This window comes from Prionailurus bengalensis, chromosome E1 (assembly GCF_016509475.1).
Source record: "Prionailurus bengalensis isolate Pbe53 chromosome E1, Fcat_Pben_1.1_paternal_pri, whole genome shotgun sequence".
NCBI lineage: Eukaryota > Metazoa > Chordata > Mammalia > Carnivora > Felidae > Prionailurus > Prionailurus bengalensis.
Window position 1 is genome coordinate 24,052,644 of NC_057347.1, and position 15,320 is coordinate 24,067,963.

At 39.5% G+C, this 15,320-nt stretch overlaps 1 protein-coding gene across 1 annotated transcript in view; it reads right to left on the reverse strand.

Moving 5' to 3' along the window:
* AATF (apoptosis antagonizing transcription factor) overlaps positions 1–15,320 on the reverse strand; it is a 106,128-nt gene that overhangs the window by 33,285 nt on the left and 57,523 nt on the right. The window contains exons 9-10 of the mRNA XM_043583827.1: positions 2,237–2,304; positions 308–388 (exon numbers count right to left, since the gene is read on the reverse strand). Of these exons, the coding sequence (XP_043439762.1) occupies positions 308–388; positions 2,237–2,304 (149 nt within the window). The remainder of the gene's footprint in view (positions 1–307; positions 389–2,236; positions 2,305–15,320) is intronic.

Here is a 15,320-nt window from a genome sequence, read left to right on the forward strand (position 1 = left end):
ATTGCTTTTTAAATATAAGACAATTTCAACTATCCTATCTTGTTTTCTTATTTCTCTTTCAGGAAAAGGCAGGCATTATTTAACCCATCCCTTCACAACAGCAAAAAGGAACAGAAACTATAGTCTTAGAGTATGGTATTAGAGTGAGAAAAATTGAGCCTCATGAAAAGCCACCAGTATTGTTTTAGTTATTTTTCTGATCCTTAAAAACAGAATCATCAGAAGAAATACAGAAATGACATAACAGCCTTTAAAATACAAAAGATGTAATGTAACATGTGAAAATTTGTTCTACAAAGTAACTCACCGAAGTTTCCTTCCTTTGCTGGCTTTCCTATCTACTTTCTTGTGGATTTTGCTTCGCAATTTCTGGATCGCAAGCCACTGCCTGGGAAATTCACAAGCAATGTTATGCATCATCACGAACAGAAATAGTTATACCTATTGACAAATTGGAATTTTTCTCACTAACAACCTTGCAGAAAGAAATCATCAACCTACATCAAGTTCCTCAAGATAGTCTGGGGCCAAAGTGACTAATCAATTGAAGAGGATTTGTGCAATGGTAAAAAAACAAATGGCAGCTGGGAAATTCTACAGCGAATTTGGTTAACAATGCTCCTTAGTGTCTAGAGTTGCTGTGACAAGCACTAAATCCAGCAGTCTGCAGGAAAACCCATCAAACTGGGTATAGCTGCTTGGGTTTGCTTTCAGTGTTTTAGCTGTACAGCATGTTCTATTACTATTACTGCAACTGCTATTCAGCCTGAATACACGAATTCTTCAATTTTCCCTTTGTTAATGCCCGTGTGCTTTTTCTTGCACTTTCCAATTTTTGCTAATTTTTTATAATTATCCACTACTGACACTAGTTTTACAACCATTTTGTTTATTTAACTTTAATTTCACCTGTGGTATTTAAGAATGTGCTGCTGAGAGGTAAGGGTTCTCCCCCCCCCCCCCCATATAATCTCAATATGACTTGTCACACTTACAAAAAAGTGAACAGTAATCCTTTACTATCAAATATGGAGTCAGTCTTCAAATTTCCCAGATCATCTCAATTTTACAGTTAGTCTGTTCAAATCATGGCCCAATATTCACATATTCTATAGTCCTTTTAGATTAAAAGGAATTAATCTTTCAAAAAAAGGATACTGGACTAAGAAAATCTTCATAGATTCCTCACATGAACAAATTCCTCACATGAACAAATGTGAAAAAAGGAGAAGCAGCAGCAGCTAAGTCATCTTACCTGATTTATACAACGGAAACTCAACATCAGAAAAAAATAATCTAGGGAAATCCAATTACTGTAATCTTAATATAATCTTAATTACCATAATCTATTTTATTGTAAAGTCAGATAAATGTACAATATAATCACCACTTAAATGCAATTTGCTGTATCACATTAAATTTATAGTGAGCAGCTCTCTATAGCCTTCCAGAGATACACAAAATATCAACAATATCCTACCCCTAAAACTCAAAGAATGTTTTACTCAAATAAAATTATTTCATCAACACAAATTTTTCATTGCATTCTCAAAATGCTGCTCTGCCCAGAATCCCATCCTGGCACTTGCAGCTTTTGTTTCCTTTCATGCTTTTGCAAATTATAGCTCATGGCTATTTAAATGTACACTATTCATTAGGTAGCACTCTAAATGCCCTTTTTATTTTCCAACCACAGGATGAAGCATACACACAAGAGCCTTCCTTCACTACTTTACATTCTACCCTGACATCTGGGTAATGCTGCCACGTTCCATTTCTAATTGTGCCGAAGCTTTTACTGAGGGGTGGAGGTCTAAATTAGGGCAGACTCAAACAAAGCAGATTCAACTATGAGCAAGGAACCTGTTGTGCACAGTGTCACGTTCTGACGGCCGAGAGCACACATTTGGGTGGTTGCTTTTTATCCACTGGTCAGAGGTTGATACAGATACAATCACCGCCCAAATCAGAGAGCAAAGGGCATAAGGAGGACTCTGAAAAACACACTCTAAAACAAATGCATATAGGTGTTTTATAATCTCTCATTCAAACTGCACTTAAGGCAGGGTAGGGTAAACAGGATTTCCATCGCTTTGTCTCTCTAGCTCTTATTATCTTGCTTAACTTTTATAGTTACAGGGCCGATCACTGCCTTTGAGGCAGAATTAAGGGGACTGAAAGAGAGAAACTATTATATAGGGCTGCTTGCATGAACAGAAAGCCATATCTAAATTACCTTCCCATGGCCACTTGATCATTGGGATCCAAGGAGCTGGTCTTTCGTTCTATGAGTTCTCGAAGGAGCTTGTGGAAAAAGGAAAGCAACTGATTTATTTATCATCTCCCAGCACCAACTGACTTTAAAAGGGCATAGTAGGAATTCTGAATGGCATAGTGACAGCTCTAAAACTACAATCAATAAGGGACAACCCAGTGGCAAGAGCATGACTGAATTCCCATTAACCCTTTCATATTTATATATCTTTAAAAAGGTGGCTATAGCAATAGCTGAGAACAGAAGTCCATTTGGAAGACTTATTGTACTGCAGTTCATTTCAAAAGGATCAATGAGTGTGCAACATTCCCTTCATTGTTTTTATGATTAGTTTTGTCCATCTCATCGATACCAATGGAGAATCTTTAAAAGGTCAGGTGGAAAAGGCTGTATGGCAAAAAAGAAAATGCATCAGCTTCTCACCAATAGGATAATGGTACATGGTTAACTTCTGACCTATAACCTCCAGCAGCCAGGAAGGTCATCCTCAGGCAAAAGCCTTTATTACATGTAATTAAAAGCGTGAACTTCATTCTCTTGCTTTCCACGGCTGGTACTCCACCATGCTTACCATGAAGCGATTCAACCACATATGACACTCACGCATTCACAGCCATGACAATTATAAGAGGGAACCTAATGAAAGTCATACATGTGTACTGCAAATATGGGAGAACCAGTCTCTCGTCCCATACAGTGAGCTCCATGAGAACTCTACATTACTCTCCTACTCTCCGCTTAGTCCTGGGCAGTCTACTGCATCTGACCCGAGTGTAAACCTGTAACTTTCACACAGACTTAAGAATCTGCATTGGATCTTAAAGTCCTACTAGGTGAAGAGGAGTAATGTTTAAAAGTTAAACATTAGGGGTGCCCGGCAGGCTCAGTCACTAGAGCGTGTGACTCTTGATCTCAGGGGCATGAGTTCAAGCCCCAGGTTGGGCGTGTAGCCTGCTCAAAAATGAAGAAAGGTTAAACATTAAGGGAGGACAGTTTTAAATTACTATTAAAAAAAACCTAGATATCATCTCTCCTATACAAGTGCTATGTGCAGGGAAATAGCAACAGAGATTAAAATCCCAAAAGTCTGAGAGAAATCTAAGCGAAGACACTAATATAATCCTGCTAATCATCTGTCAATAATATAGGTTTGACTTTACAATGTGTTTCTTCACCAAAAAAGGTCATTATTTTGTAGGTGAGGCATGGTAGCAATACAGATATTTCACCAAGTTAAACAGCTGAAGTCTGTGGGAGGGTAAAGAAGGAGGAATAAATTCCTATGAAAGTAGTTCACTCTCTAATTTTCATTTGTTTATGTAAGTGGGCACTGGAAGAAGTAAAACAAATTTATAGAAATGTTCATCTCCATATAAGATGAATCTTTATTGCAAAAGGGAAAAGGATATCTCAATCGCAATTAAAAAACCTCCTGTGATGCTTTTTCATTTGCTTATTTTGGACATTATTACTACAGCAATTACGTTTAAAAATGTGGGGACCAGAGGCCACTGGTTTATTATCACTAGAAAACAGCAAGCTATTTCTCTACCCTGTTTATCTGATTGATTCCCAACATCTTTCTGGCAGCCAATCTATCAGTTTATCTCTCCTACTTCATCACAGTCACTTCTGGCAGCTAAATACAAGATCCAAATCCAGTGTTACACAGACATACGACACAGTAAACCTATGTAGCACTGCTACTCTGTAAACGGCTGCCCTGAAGGCTAAGCCAAAATGGGCTTCTGGTTCCTAGTCAATATTCTGTCAGAAGCAAGGTGGTGGGGGTAGAGGGGGAGAGGTTAATAATAAAACCAGAAGAAGGAGAAGAAAAAGAATAGAAAGAAAACACTAAGAAAGGAAGGGAAATAACGGAATGACTGCATCTCATTGCCCTTACCTTGTTCTGGCCACAGAAGAGATTATAACAACTGTTCCTGGTTTTCCTAATCGTCTCTGATCCCTTGAGACTGGGGCTGTCATGGCCACTGGGAGCAAGTGCTCATGGAAGGCTGCCCCAGCACAACAGGGGTGATCCTCTGGAAGAAAGCCCCATATGCCCTTCCCGAAGGCTGGAAATTGAAGCTGCACAACCACAGTGGATCTATTACATTTGCAGTGGTCTCTGCAATTCAAACACCACGTTGGTGCAGCATTTCTTTCAAGCACTCTGTGTACTTTCCATATACTGGGCTGCATTTTCACTACCCAAGTGCCCTGCACAGCTGTTCTTAGCCATTCATGACAAGGAAGATGATTTTACTGGTCAATCTGGCCAAGTCTAGTTTATTCAGTCTGGTGTTTCAGAAGATCCTGTTGTGTGCAAGGTAGGAATAAGAAAGTAGCAAGAAAATACAAGTGAACAAACCATTCCCATGGTGCTTGCTATTTCCCACAGCTGACGCAATCACTGGGTTTTAATTTAATTAGGAAAACTGCTTTCGAAGAAGTTGCTGAAAAATTAAGCTTTAGGAATATTGCTGAAGAATTTAATTTTGCCTCTCAGTTCAATTTTTGTAGCTTAACTTTATGAATAAACTTCCCCATTAAAATACAGGTTTCTGTTACAGTTATTGGAGCTTTTTATTTCAACAATAATGACACAATATTTGTAATTTTCTTTGTGACGAGGAAAATGGGGACATGTGTGAAATATTTTTGTCCCAGTCTGTTTTAATTCCAGAGTCAGCTCACAAAAGCTTGATTGTTTCTCTAGTTCTAGGGGAAAATCATAGATGTAGTTAGGTTTCCAGGTCAGCCCACAAAAACCTATTTAACCTGTAACAACATACATGAGAAATAGCCCTGATAGTGCTGTTCAGCATCTAATCAGCATTTATAATACTTTGTCTAGAAAAATGCATGCCAGAATCAGTTAAAAATGGCAGACTGAACACATTAGTTTATCTCTTCTCCCTTCTCAACCCCTCTAAAAGACAGGAGAGGAATAAAACAAATGTATTAACCCATGAGAAAGAAGAGGAAGGGAGAGTTAATGAGAGCAGATTTTCATAAATTTTTCAGAGACAGTCAGGAGATGGAAGAGTAGAAGGTAGTTATCACCAAAGTGCCCAGAGGGAATAAGAGGTGAGGGTGGAACTAATTAGGCCCATAGAATCCCCAGGAGGAGGCACAGTGGCAGAAGTGGGAGGGACGGTGCCACTGGGCCCTGACTATCTCACAAGTGACTAATCCCTCTACCAACCCCTCTCACGCAGAGAAAAGTTTTCTTCTCTGGAAAAAATGAGCCCCAGAAGCTCCAGATGTAAGGCTATGAGGTGGCAAAGGCTGGGATGCAGAAGGGAAAGGTGATGCCCATCTTCTGCCTCATTCCCTGACCCTACACACAGAATGCCGGCACCCAGATACAAAACCTCCCAGGCAGGAGAGTGGGGGGAAGGGGCGGGTCCTCTCTGGGAGAAACTCCATCGCTGATCCCTCCTCTCCCCAGAAAATCACATCTCCAAGTTCTGCCATTTGAAGGCAATTCCAAACAGGAGGTTTGTTCACAGTATAGCTCAGGTTTCAGAGACACTTGGAATATCTTACTAAATATGAAGAGAGTTAAGGATCACCGGCATCTGAGGAAAGGCTCAGACAGAGACCAAAATAGGAAGGAAAAAAGGGGACACAACAAAGCAATGCGGAAAACAAAAGAAACCTAAGGAAAGGAAGAAGAACAGACACTGTCGGAGAAGTGAAAGAAGATACACTTCCCTAAGAACAGGAGGCTATGAGAAAAGAGTAAAATAAGAAATTCAACACGAAACAAAAAAAATTTAAATTGCAAAGAACTGGAAGATAAATGTGCAAAAATCTTTCAGATCTGAAACAAAAAGGCAAAAAGATAACATCCTCCTGCTTATTTGTGTTTTTGGCGTGTTTTTTTTCCCCTTGCTTGTATGTAAGAGAAGAAAAAAATTTAGAGGACAATCCAGAATGTCAAACATCTGACTTTGTTAAGGCTAGGAGAACATAATTAAAGAAACGGTAATGACAATTTCCCAAATTGAAGGACAGGAATGAGCCTGCAAAAATCTAGTACAATGAATGAAAAAAGACCTTTCCCAAGACACATCATCATGAAATGTGGAACACTGGAAGTAAAGAGAAGATCCTAAATGCTTACAGAAAAAATAGGTCACATATAAAGAGGGTGACCACATGTCCCAGTTTACCCCAGAGAGTCCTGGGTTTATGCCTGTTGTCCTAGTATTCTTTCAGGCTAGCACCTCAAATGTCCCAGTTTTGACAATAAATTATACAGTCACCCTACATATTAAGGAATGAAAACTAAATGGGATTAGACATTTCAACAGCAATAGCAGATACGGGAGGATTGCAGAGCAATGCCTTCAAAATTCTGAGGAAAATCACTTTCAACCTCAAAATTCCATCCACAAAGTATTACCAAGTATGAAAGTTACATGGAGACATTTTCACACATGCAAGAACTCAACAATTTTCTTTCCACACACTCTTTCACAGGAAGATGTGCTTGAGTAAAATGAGCATGTAACAGCAAGAAAGCGAAAGACATGAGACGTCAGAAAATAGGTCTAACTCAGGAAAGCAGCAAAGGCAGGTCCCAAGATTACTGATGGCAGGGGCCCAGAGAGCAACCATTCCAAAAAGAACAGAGTCCAGAGAGCTCTAGAAATAAGGTCTCCAGGGAAAAGGGTGGGTGGGTGGGGGAATAATAGGTTAGTTTATGTATTCAAGGTATTTATTTGGTGTATGTGGGGTGGAAACAGATACACAGAACACAATTCTATTTTTTAAAACAGGCCTTATTATTCTAGGAAAAAACAAGCATGTAAGGAAATATAATCATAGTACATGTGAACATTTATTTAGTCATCATATTGTAAACAATAAATCTTCACAAAACTGTGACAATAAGTACTTTAAGAAAATGGAGGACAGAAATGTGGAGGTAGAAAGTACAGAAGGGCTAGGACCTCACTACCATAATGGGAAGTCAAGAGATGATTTGATAAATGACTGATGATTTGATAAATGACTGTTGATAAATCAACAATAGTATAAACATACTATTTAAAATATGCAAGTAATAAAAAACCTAAAGCAGTGGAAGTTTTTGCCTTCCAAAACTTCTCAGCACCGTATTTTACCATTTTTTAAACAACAGATGACCCAAGAAGAATTCGTCAGTTATTTATTTAGCAATGTCTGGAGGAAAGAGGATACAGTAGTCCCCTGCCTTATCCTCGGTTTTAGTTACCTGCTGCCAACTACGGTCTGGAAGCAGATGAGCCTCTTTCTGACGGATCATCAGATGTAGTGTAACGCTACATCACACGCGTACGTTATTCACCTCACTTCCTCTCATCACATAGGCATCTTATCATTTCACATCATCATAAGAAGGATGAGTACAGTACACTAAGGTGTTTAGAGAGAGACCACATTCACATTATTTTTATTACAGTGTATTGTTATAATTGTTCTATTTTATTATTAGTTATTGATATTCTCTTACTGTGTCTAACTTATAAATTAAACTTTATCACAGGTATGTATGTGCAGAAACAAGCACAGTATATTTAGGGTGCAGTACTATCCACGGTTTCAGGCATCCACTGGGAGTTTTGGATCATATCCCCTGTGGATAAGGGGGGGGACCAGTGTAGGTATTCTGGAAAATCTTGAAAGTTTGCAAATTCACACTGAAAAATTTCATAATTCCTACAGGGGGGAAAAAGGACGGGATGATCAAGGATCTACTGATGAAAGCTCTTCTGAATATTTTTCTGCTCCCTAAATTAAGACATGGCAACACACTAGAAATACCAATAACATTTATTTTGACTTGCTGCTGATGCCAAGTAATTGTTTTCACCTAAGCACAATATATATAATTCAGTGTATTTTAGTAAATTCACAGAGTGGTGTAGTCACCACCACATTTAATCTTAGAACAATTTCATCCCACCTAAAAGAAACCCCAAACCTATTAGCTATCATCCCCAGTATACCTCTCTGTCCCCCCGCCCCCATACTCCCATATCCCTAAGCAATCACTAACCTTTATGTCTTTATGATGTGCCCATTCCGGACATTTCATATAAATGTAATTTAATTTATGGTTTTTTTATGACTAGCTTGTTTCACTTAACTAACATGTGTTCCAAGGTTTATCCACATTGTAATATATGTCAGTACTTCCTTCTTTTTTATGGCTGAATGATATTCCATTATATACCATATTTTATCTATTCATTAGTTGAAGGACATTTGGTTGTTTTCACTTCATGGTTATTGTGAATAATGCTCCTATGGACATTCACTACAAGTTTTTGTGTGGACATATGCTTTCATTTCTCTTGGGTATATACCTACAAGTGAAACTGCTATGGTTAACATTTTGAGGAACTGCTAGGCTGTTTTCCAAAGCAGGTGCACCACTTTACATTCTCACCAGCCATGTTTGACAGGTCCAACTTTTTGACATCCTCATCAGCACTTGTTATTACCTGACTTTTTGATTATAGCCATCCTAGTGGGTGTAAAGTATTATTTCATTGTGGTTCTGATTTGCATTTCCCTGATGGCTAGCTAATGAGGTTGGCATCCTCTTGTGATTACTGGTCATTTGTGTATCTTCTTTGGAGAAATGTCTATTCAGATGCTTTTCCCATTCTTTTAGTAGGTTGTCTTTTTATTATTAAGCTGTAACAGTTCTTTATATATTCTAGACACCAGTCCCTTATCAACTCCCTTTCTTTAGGCTGTCTTTTCACTTTCTTGATGGTATCATTTGCAATAGAAAAGTTTTTAATTTTGATGTAAGTCCAGTTTTTTCTTTTGTCATTTGTACTTTTGGTGTTGTATCTAAGAAATTAATTCATAATCCAAGGTCATGAATATCTACTTCTGTGTTCTCTTCTAAGAGTTTTATAACTTCAGCTCTTGTATTTAGATCTAGATCCATTTTGAGCTAATTTTTGTATATGGTGTGATGTAGGGGTCCAACTTCATTCTTTTGTGTGTGTATATCCAACTGCACCATTTGCCAAGAGATTATTCTTTTCTCCATTGAACTGTTTTGGCGCTCTTGCCAAAAAACAAGTAATTTTTAAATTTTTATTTTATTTAGTTTTTAAATAGGCTTCATGCCCAGTGCAGAGCTTGAAATCATGACCCTGAGATTAAGACCTGAGCTGAGATTAGGAGCTGGATGCTTAGCTGACTGAGCCACCCAGGCACCCCAAAACAAGTAATTTGTAACATTTGGTTTTATGGCCATATATTCACTGGCTTTCCAAATTTGTGACCTACAGTTATTGATTCTTATACCGCTCAGGCTTCTATGGTTCAGAGCCAGATTCTTAAGATGGAAAAACCTTGGGACAACTTTCTCCAACTTACTCAGCCTAGCTGAGTCAGGATTTTTCAAACTCTGTCCCCAATACATAGACTGCATAGGAAACAAGTACAGTCAACTTCTCTTACATGTATTTCAGTCCCTCTCTCCCTGAGGTACAAAAAGCAGACTCATAATGCTTGGCTTTACTCTTCCTTCCGTTTCCTCTTCAGCTCCACAAGAAATCTTAGTGAAAATGTATGTTTCTGCTCTGCCTCTTGCTTTACCAAATGTTTCTGTTCTCAGCTCTCCAGTCTTTCAAATTAACCCCCCCACTTTCAATTTTTATATGCTATATTTAAAGTATACAAAAAATAAATCCACATACACTATAATTTCAAATAGCTGGGTAGGATACATGCCTATAGGTACATGCCTATAGTATAAAACTGCCAGAAGGTGACCCACTCCCCACAGGTAACTATTTTTTCTGTTTTCTTTCCACATTGCCCACTCACTCCTCAACCAACTCCATAACACCTAAATTTCTGTCTCCATTGTTCTAATGAAACAACTCATGCCAAGGTCTCCAGATCTCCATGTCTAATGGACATCTGTCATGACTCATCCTGCTAGACTTTTTTAAAATTTATTTATTTATTTTGAGAGGGGGAGAGAGACAGAGAGAGGAGAGAGACAGAATCCCAAGCAGGTTCCACACTACCAGTGCAGAGCCCAAGGTGGGGCTCGAACCCACAAACCGTGAGATCACAACCTGAGCCAAAACCAAGAGTCAGATGCTTAACCAACTGAACCACCCAGGCACCCCTACCCCTCCTACTAGATTTCTTGAAGCAGCAAGTGATACTGTACATTCTTACCTTCCTGAAACACTCTTTCTTGCCATCTTTGAGGCACCTCCCTGTTTTTACTCCATATTCAGCCATCTCCTCTGCCCAAACATTGCATGCTAGCATTCTTTAAGACTCAGTTCCAAGCTGCCTTTTCCTCTCACTCTATACACTTTCCCCAAGAGTTTCATTCTATTCTCAAGACTTCAATGATACAAGAGCTACCCCTGGAATTCCTTTTCCTTTACATTCAATATCTAATCTGTCTCCAAGTCCTTTGTATGTGATCCACTCATTCATGAATCTGTCCATTTTTATCTATCTCCACTGTCTATATCCTACTATAGGCTATCATCGTCTTCATACATTCCATAAATATGTATTGAGTACCCTGGGAAGACAATGTAAAATAAAACACACATGGACTCACCTGAGTTAGTATATGATTTCCGCACATTTACTCTTGCCCCTCCTCTATTCTGGTCTCCTAATTAGAGCCAGAGTAATATTTTTTAAATGCAAATATGCCAGAGGATAAAATTCTTATTGCAGCCTAAAGGCCCAATATGGTCTGGTCCCTTATCTACCTCTCCAGCCTAACCTTCCACCTCCGTGCTCCTGTCCCACCAGTCTTCTTTCCGTACCTGAAATGCTCCCAGGTGCACTCCCGCCACAGAGCCCTTTATGCAGGAGCCCTGCCACAGGTGTGCTTCCCTAACCATTTACCTGCTTACACCCCACCTCCTTCTCCATTCATTAATGTCAGTTTAATCATCTCTTCCTTAAGGGAACCTTTCTTTTTTTAATGTTTATTTATTTTTTTATGGGGGTGAAGAAAAAGAGGGAAGCAGAGAAGCTGAAGCAGGTTCTGTGCTGCAGAGCTCAAACTCATGAACGTCGAGATCGTGACCGGAGCGGAAGTCAGATGCTTAACTGACTGAGCCACCCAGGCACCCTCTTAGGGAAGTCTTTCTTAACCCCACCCTCCACACATATACACACTACACTTGTACTTAATCTGCACTTGTTAGTGGATTACTTGATTAATGCCTATCTCCTCCTCTTATCGAGAGTACCACTATCTACCTAAGCAACTGTTTTGTTTTTTGTCATTACCATTATCAGCAAATCCTCCTCCCCGAACAATATTCTTCTCACATGTCTTACAGAGGGCCCAGAGAAGTGGGTGGTTTGTTTTAAGTGGGTGTTTTTTCCCCTTCATTTAATATACTGTTCTTGACCTATTCATTGATTCATTAATAATATAGTCAATGTGCATGAATTAGGAAAATAAAACCAAGATCCTTGAAGATTTGAATATGTCCGTGAAAATTTACTTTGTACAAGCTACAGAACTAACTCTCTTTGTGCAGTGCACCGCCAGCACTGCAAATATAAATTAATCCATTTCCTTGCATCATCTCAAGAATCACCTTTTTAAAACATTTTTTTAACATTTTTATTCATTTTTGAGAGACAGAGGGAGACAGAGCATGAGGGGGAAGCGCAGATAGAGAGGCAAACACAGAATCGGAAGCAGGCTCCAGGCTCTGAGCTGTCAGCACAGAGCCTGACACGGGGCTCGAACTCATAAACCAAAGGATCATGTCCTGAGACAAGTCGGATGTTTAACCAACTGAGCCACTCAGGTACCCCAAGAATCACCCTTTTTTTAAACCATCCTAAGAGTACTTGAATTAAAAGTACAAAAACAAAAAATTAATCCAAATGAATTAAAAGGTTTTAAATCACTTCTCATTCTATTCATGTTAAAATCATGTAGACCTATCCTCCCTCTTGGATCTCATTTCCTAAAGGAAGTGTTGGTTCTTCTCTGGAAAAGAGAAGGAACAGACCTTTTGTGCTTCCTCTAAACCATCCAGACCCTCTTTCTGCAATCTCTTTGAGTTGGTCCTTTTATTATAAGAAAGGTGTCTTGACATCTTCATAATAAAAACCTGAATTAATTTCAATATAGTGTGTTTTAAATGTTTATTTATTTTTGAGAGAGAAATAGAGAGTGAGCGGGGGAGAGGCAGAGAGAGAGGGAGACAGAATGCCACCCTGACAGTGCAGAGCCTGATGCAGGACTTGAACTCATGAACTGTGAGATCATGACCTGAGCCAAAACCAAGAGTTGGACGCTTAGTCACCTGAGCCACCCACGCACCCCTCAACGTTTATTCATTTTTGAGAGACAGAGAAAGACAGAGCATGAGCAGGGAAGGGGCAGAGAGAGGGAGACACAGAATCTGAAACAGGCTCCAGGCTCTGAGCTGTCAGCACAGAGCCTGACGCGGAGATTGAACTCACGAACTGCGAGATCCTGACCTGAACTGAAGTCAGACGCTCAACCGACTGAACCACCCAGGCGCCACCCCAGGCACCCCTCAAGATAGTGTTTTTTATTTACACATTTTTTTATTAAAAAATAAATAAACTTTTTTATTTACAAAATACGTTTTTCAAATTCCAAATTTCAGGTTCCCATCTCCCATTTTCTTTTTTTTTTCTAAGAAATTTTATTTTATTTTATTTTAATATATGAAATTTATTGTCAAATTGGTTTCCATACAACATCCAGTGCTCATCCCAAAAGGTGCCCTCCTCAATACCCATCACCCACCCTCCCCTCCCTCCCACCCCCCATCAACCCTCAGTTTGTTCTCAGTTTTTAACAGTCTCTTATGCTTTGGCTCTCTCCCACTCTAACCTCTTTTTTTTTTTTTTCTTCCCCTCCCCCATGGGTTTCTGTTAAGTTTCTCAGGATCCACATAAGAGTGAAACCATATGGTATCTGTCTTTCTCTGTATGGCTTATTTCACTTAGCATCACACTCTCCAGTTCCATCCACGTTGCTACAAAAGGCCATATTTCATTTTTTCTCATTGCCACGTAGTATTCCATTGTGTATAGAAACCACAATTTCTTTATCCAGTCATCAGTTGATGGACATTTAGGCTCTTTCCATAATTTGGCTATAGTTGAGAGTGCTGCTATAAACATTGGGGTACAAGTGCCCCTATGCATCAGTGCTCCTGTATCCCTTGGATAAATTCCTAGCAGTGCTATTGCTGGGTCATAGGGTAGGTCTATTTTTAATTTTCTGAGGAACCTCCACACTGCTTTCCAGAGCGGCTGCACCAATTTGGATTCCCACCAACAGTGCAAGAGGGTTCCCGTTTCTCCACATCCTCTCCAGCATCTATAGTCTCCTGATTTGTTCATTTTGGCCACTCTGACTGGCGTGAGGTGATATCTGAGTGTGGTTTTGATTTGTATTTCCCTGATAAGGAGCGATGTTGAACATCTTTTCATATGCCTGTTGGCCATCCGGATGTCTTCTTTTGTCCCATCTCCCATTTTCTAAGATCTAATGATTCTAGATAGTGTGCTGCATGGTTCAGTGTAACTGTAAATATCTGCCCATGAGTCAGTATAATACCATGGCTTTGGTGTCTGACAGATCTGGGTTCCGAATCCAAACCATGCCCCTTACTAGCTGTTTAATCTGGGACAAGTTATCTGACCTCTCCAGAGACTCAGTTTCCTTTCATAAAATAGTAATAATTTTATCTCATAAATTTCATTTGATATTTTAGAAGATGATGAAAGTAATATACTTAAGCAAAATATAAGTATTCAATAAACAGAAATACTGGGGTGCCTGGGTGGCACAACTGATTAAGTGCCCAACTCTTGATTTCAGCTCAGGTCATGATCTCATGGCTTGTGAGTTCGAGCCCTGTGCTGACAGTGCGGGGCCTGCTTGGGATCCCGTCTCCCCCCACTCTCTGTCCCTCCTTCATTCATGCTCTCTGTCTCAAAAAATAAACTATAGGGGCGCCTGGGTGGCTCAGTCGGTTAAGCGTCTAACTTCAGCTCAGGTTGTGATCTCGTGGTCCATGAGTTTGAGCCCCGCGTCGGGCTCTGTGCTGACAGCTCAGAGCCTGGAGCCTGTTTCAGATTCTGTGTGTCTCTCTCTCTGACCCTCCCCCATTCATGCTCTGTCTCTCTCTGTCTCAAAAATAAATAAAGGTTAAAAAATAAATAAATAAACTATAAACAAATATAAATAAATAAATAATAATATTGTCAGCATCAGATAACAATACTCACCAATAATCCACCAAATCTCACTTGGGACAAAAAACTCAACCCCCCACTCCCCTAGCTAAATCACCACCACCATAGATGCTAATAACGAACAAGTACAATAATTCCGTTTTCATTTCTACTGATTAGATAAGAAATGAAGAAAAAGCAGAATGAAGAAAATGTAAAACGCACTGAAAATTCACAAAAATGGTAAGTCACTATTTGAAAAGTATGCTACTGGTGGTAGAACTTTTCCAAACCGGACCATGATAAATTGGAGCAAAAGTGATCCTCTCCTTCATCATTTGTTCCATTTTAACAACTAACTGCTATTCCCTGTGACCTGCAATTCTGGCCACATGATCCCCTACACTTAGCACTTCCCCCAGCCATTAAAGTTCCGTCTCTGAAGACCTGGATCACATGCCATCTCCTCCTCCCTGCAGCCTTCTTCAACTCCCTCAAACCATTTTTAATTTCTCCCTCTTCTAAATTCTTTCAGACCCCCTCACCAAGCATGCTGGTTGGTTATGTTTTCGTCATTCCCTTTGCCTGGCTGTAAGCATCCTGAAGGCAGGTTATAGTCAGACTCAAATTCTCACCTCCCACAGAACTCTGCGCACTGCCTTGCACACAGCAATTATTCAATAACATTTCTAAAATGACAGAGTTAAGTAGCAAGCATTCTTGTCGATCCTGTAATCAAGGATGAACAGTATCCAGCTTCTGTAATGACAAGTACAATATTTACAGGAAGAGTGGTACA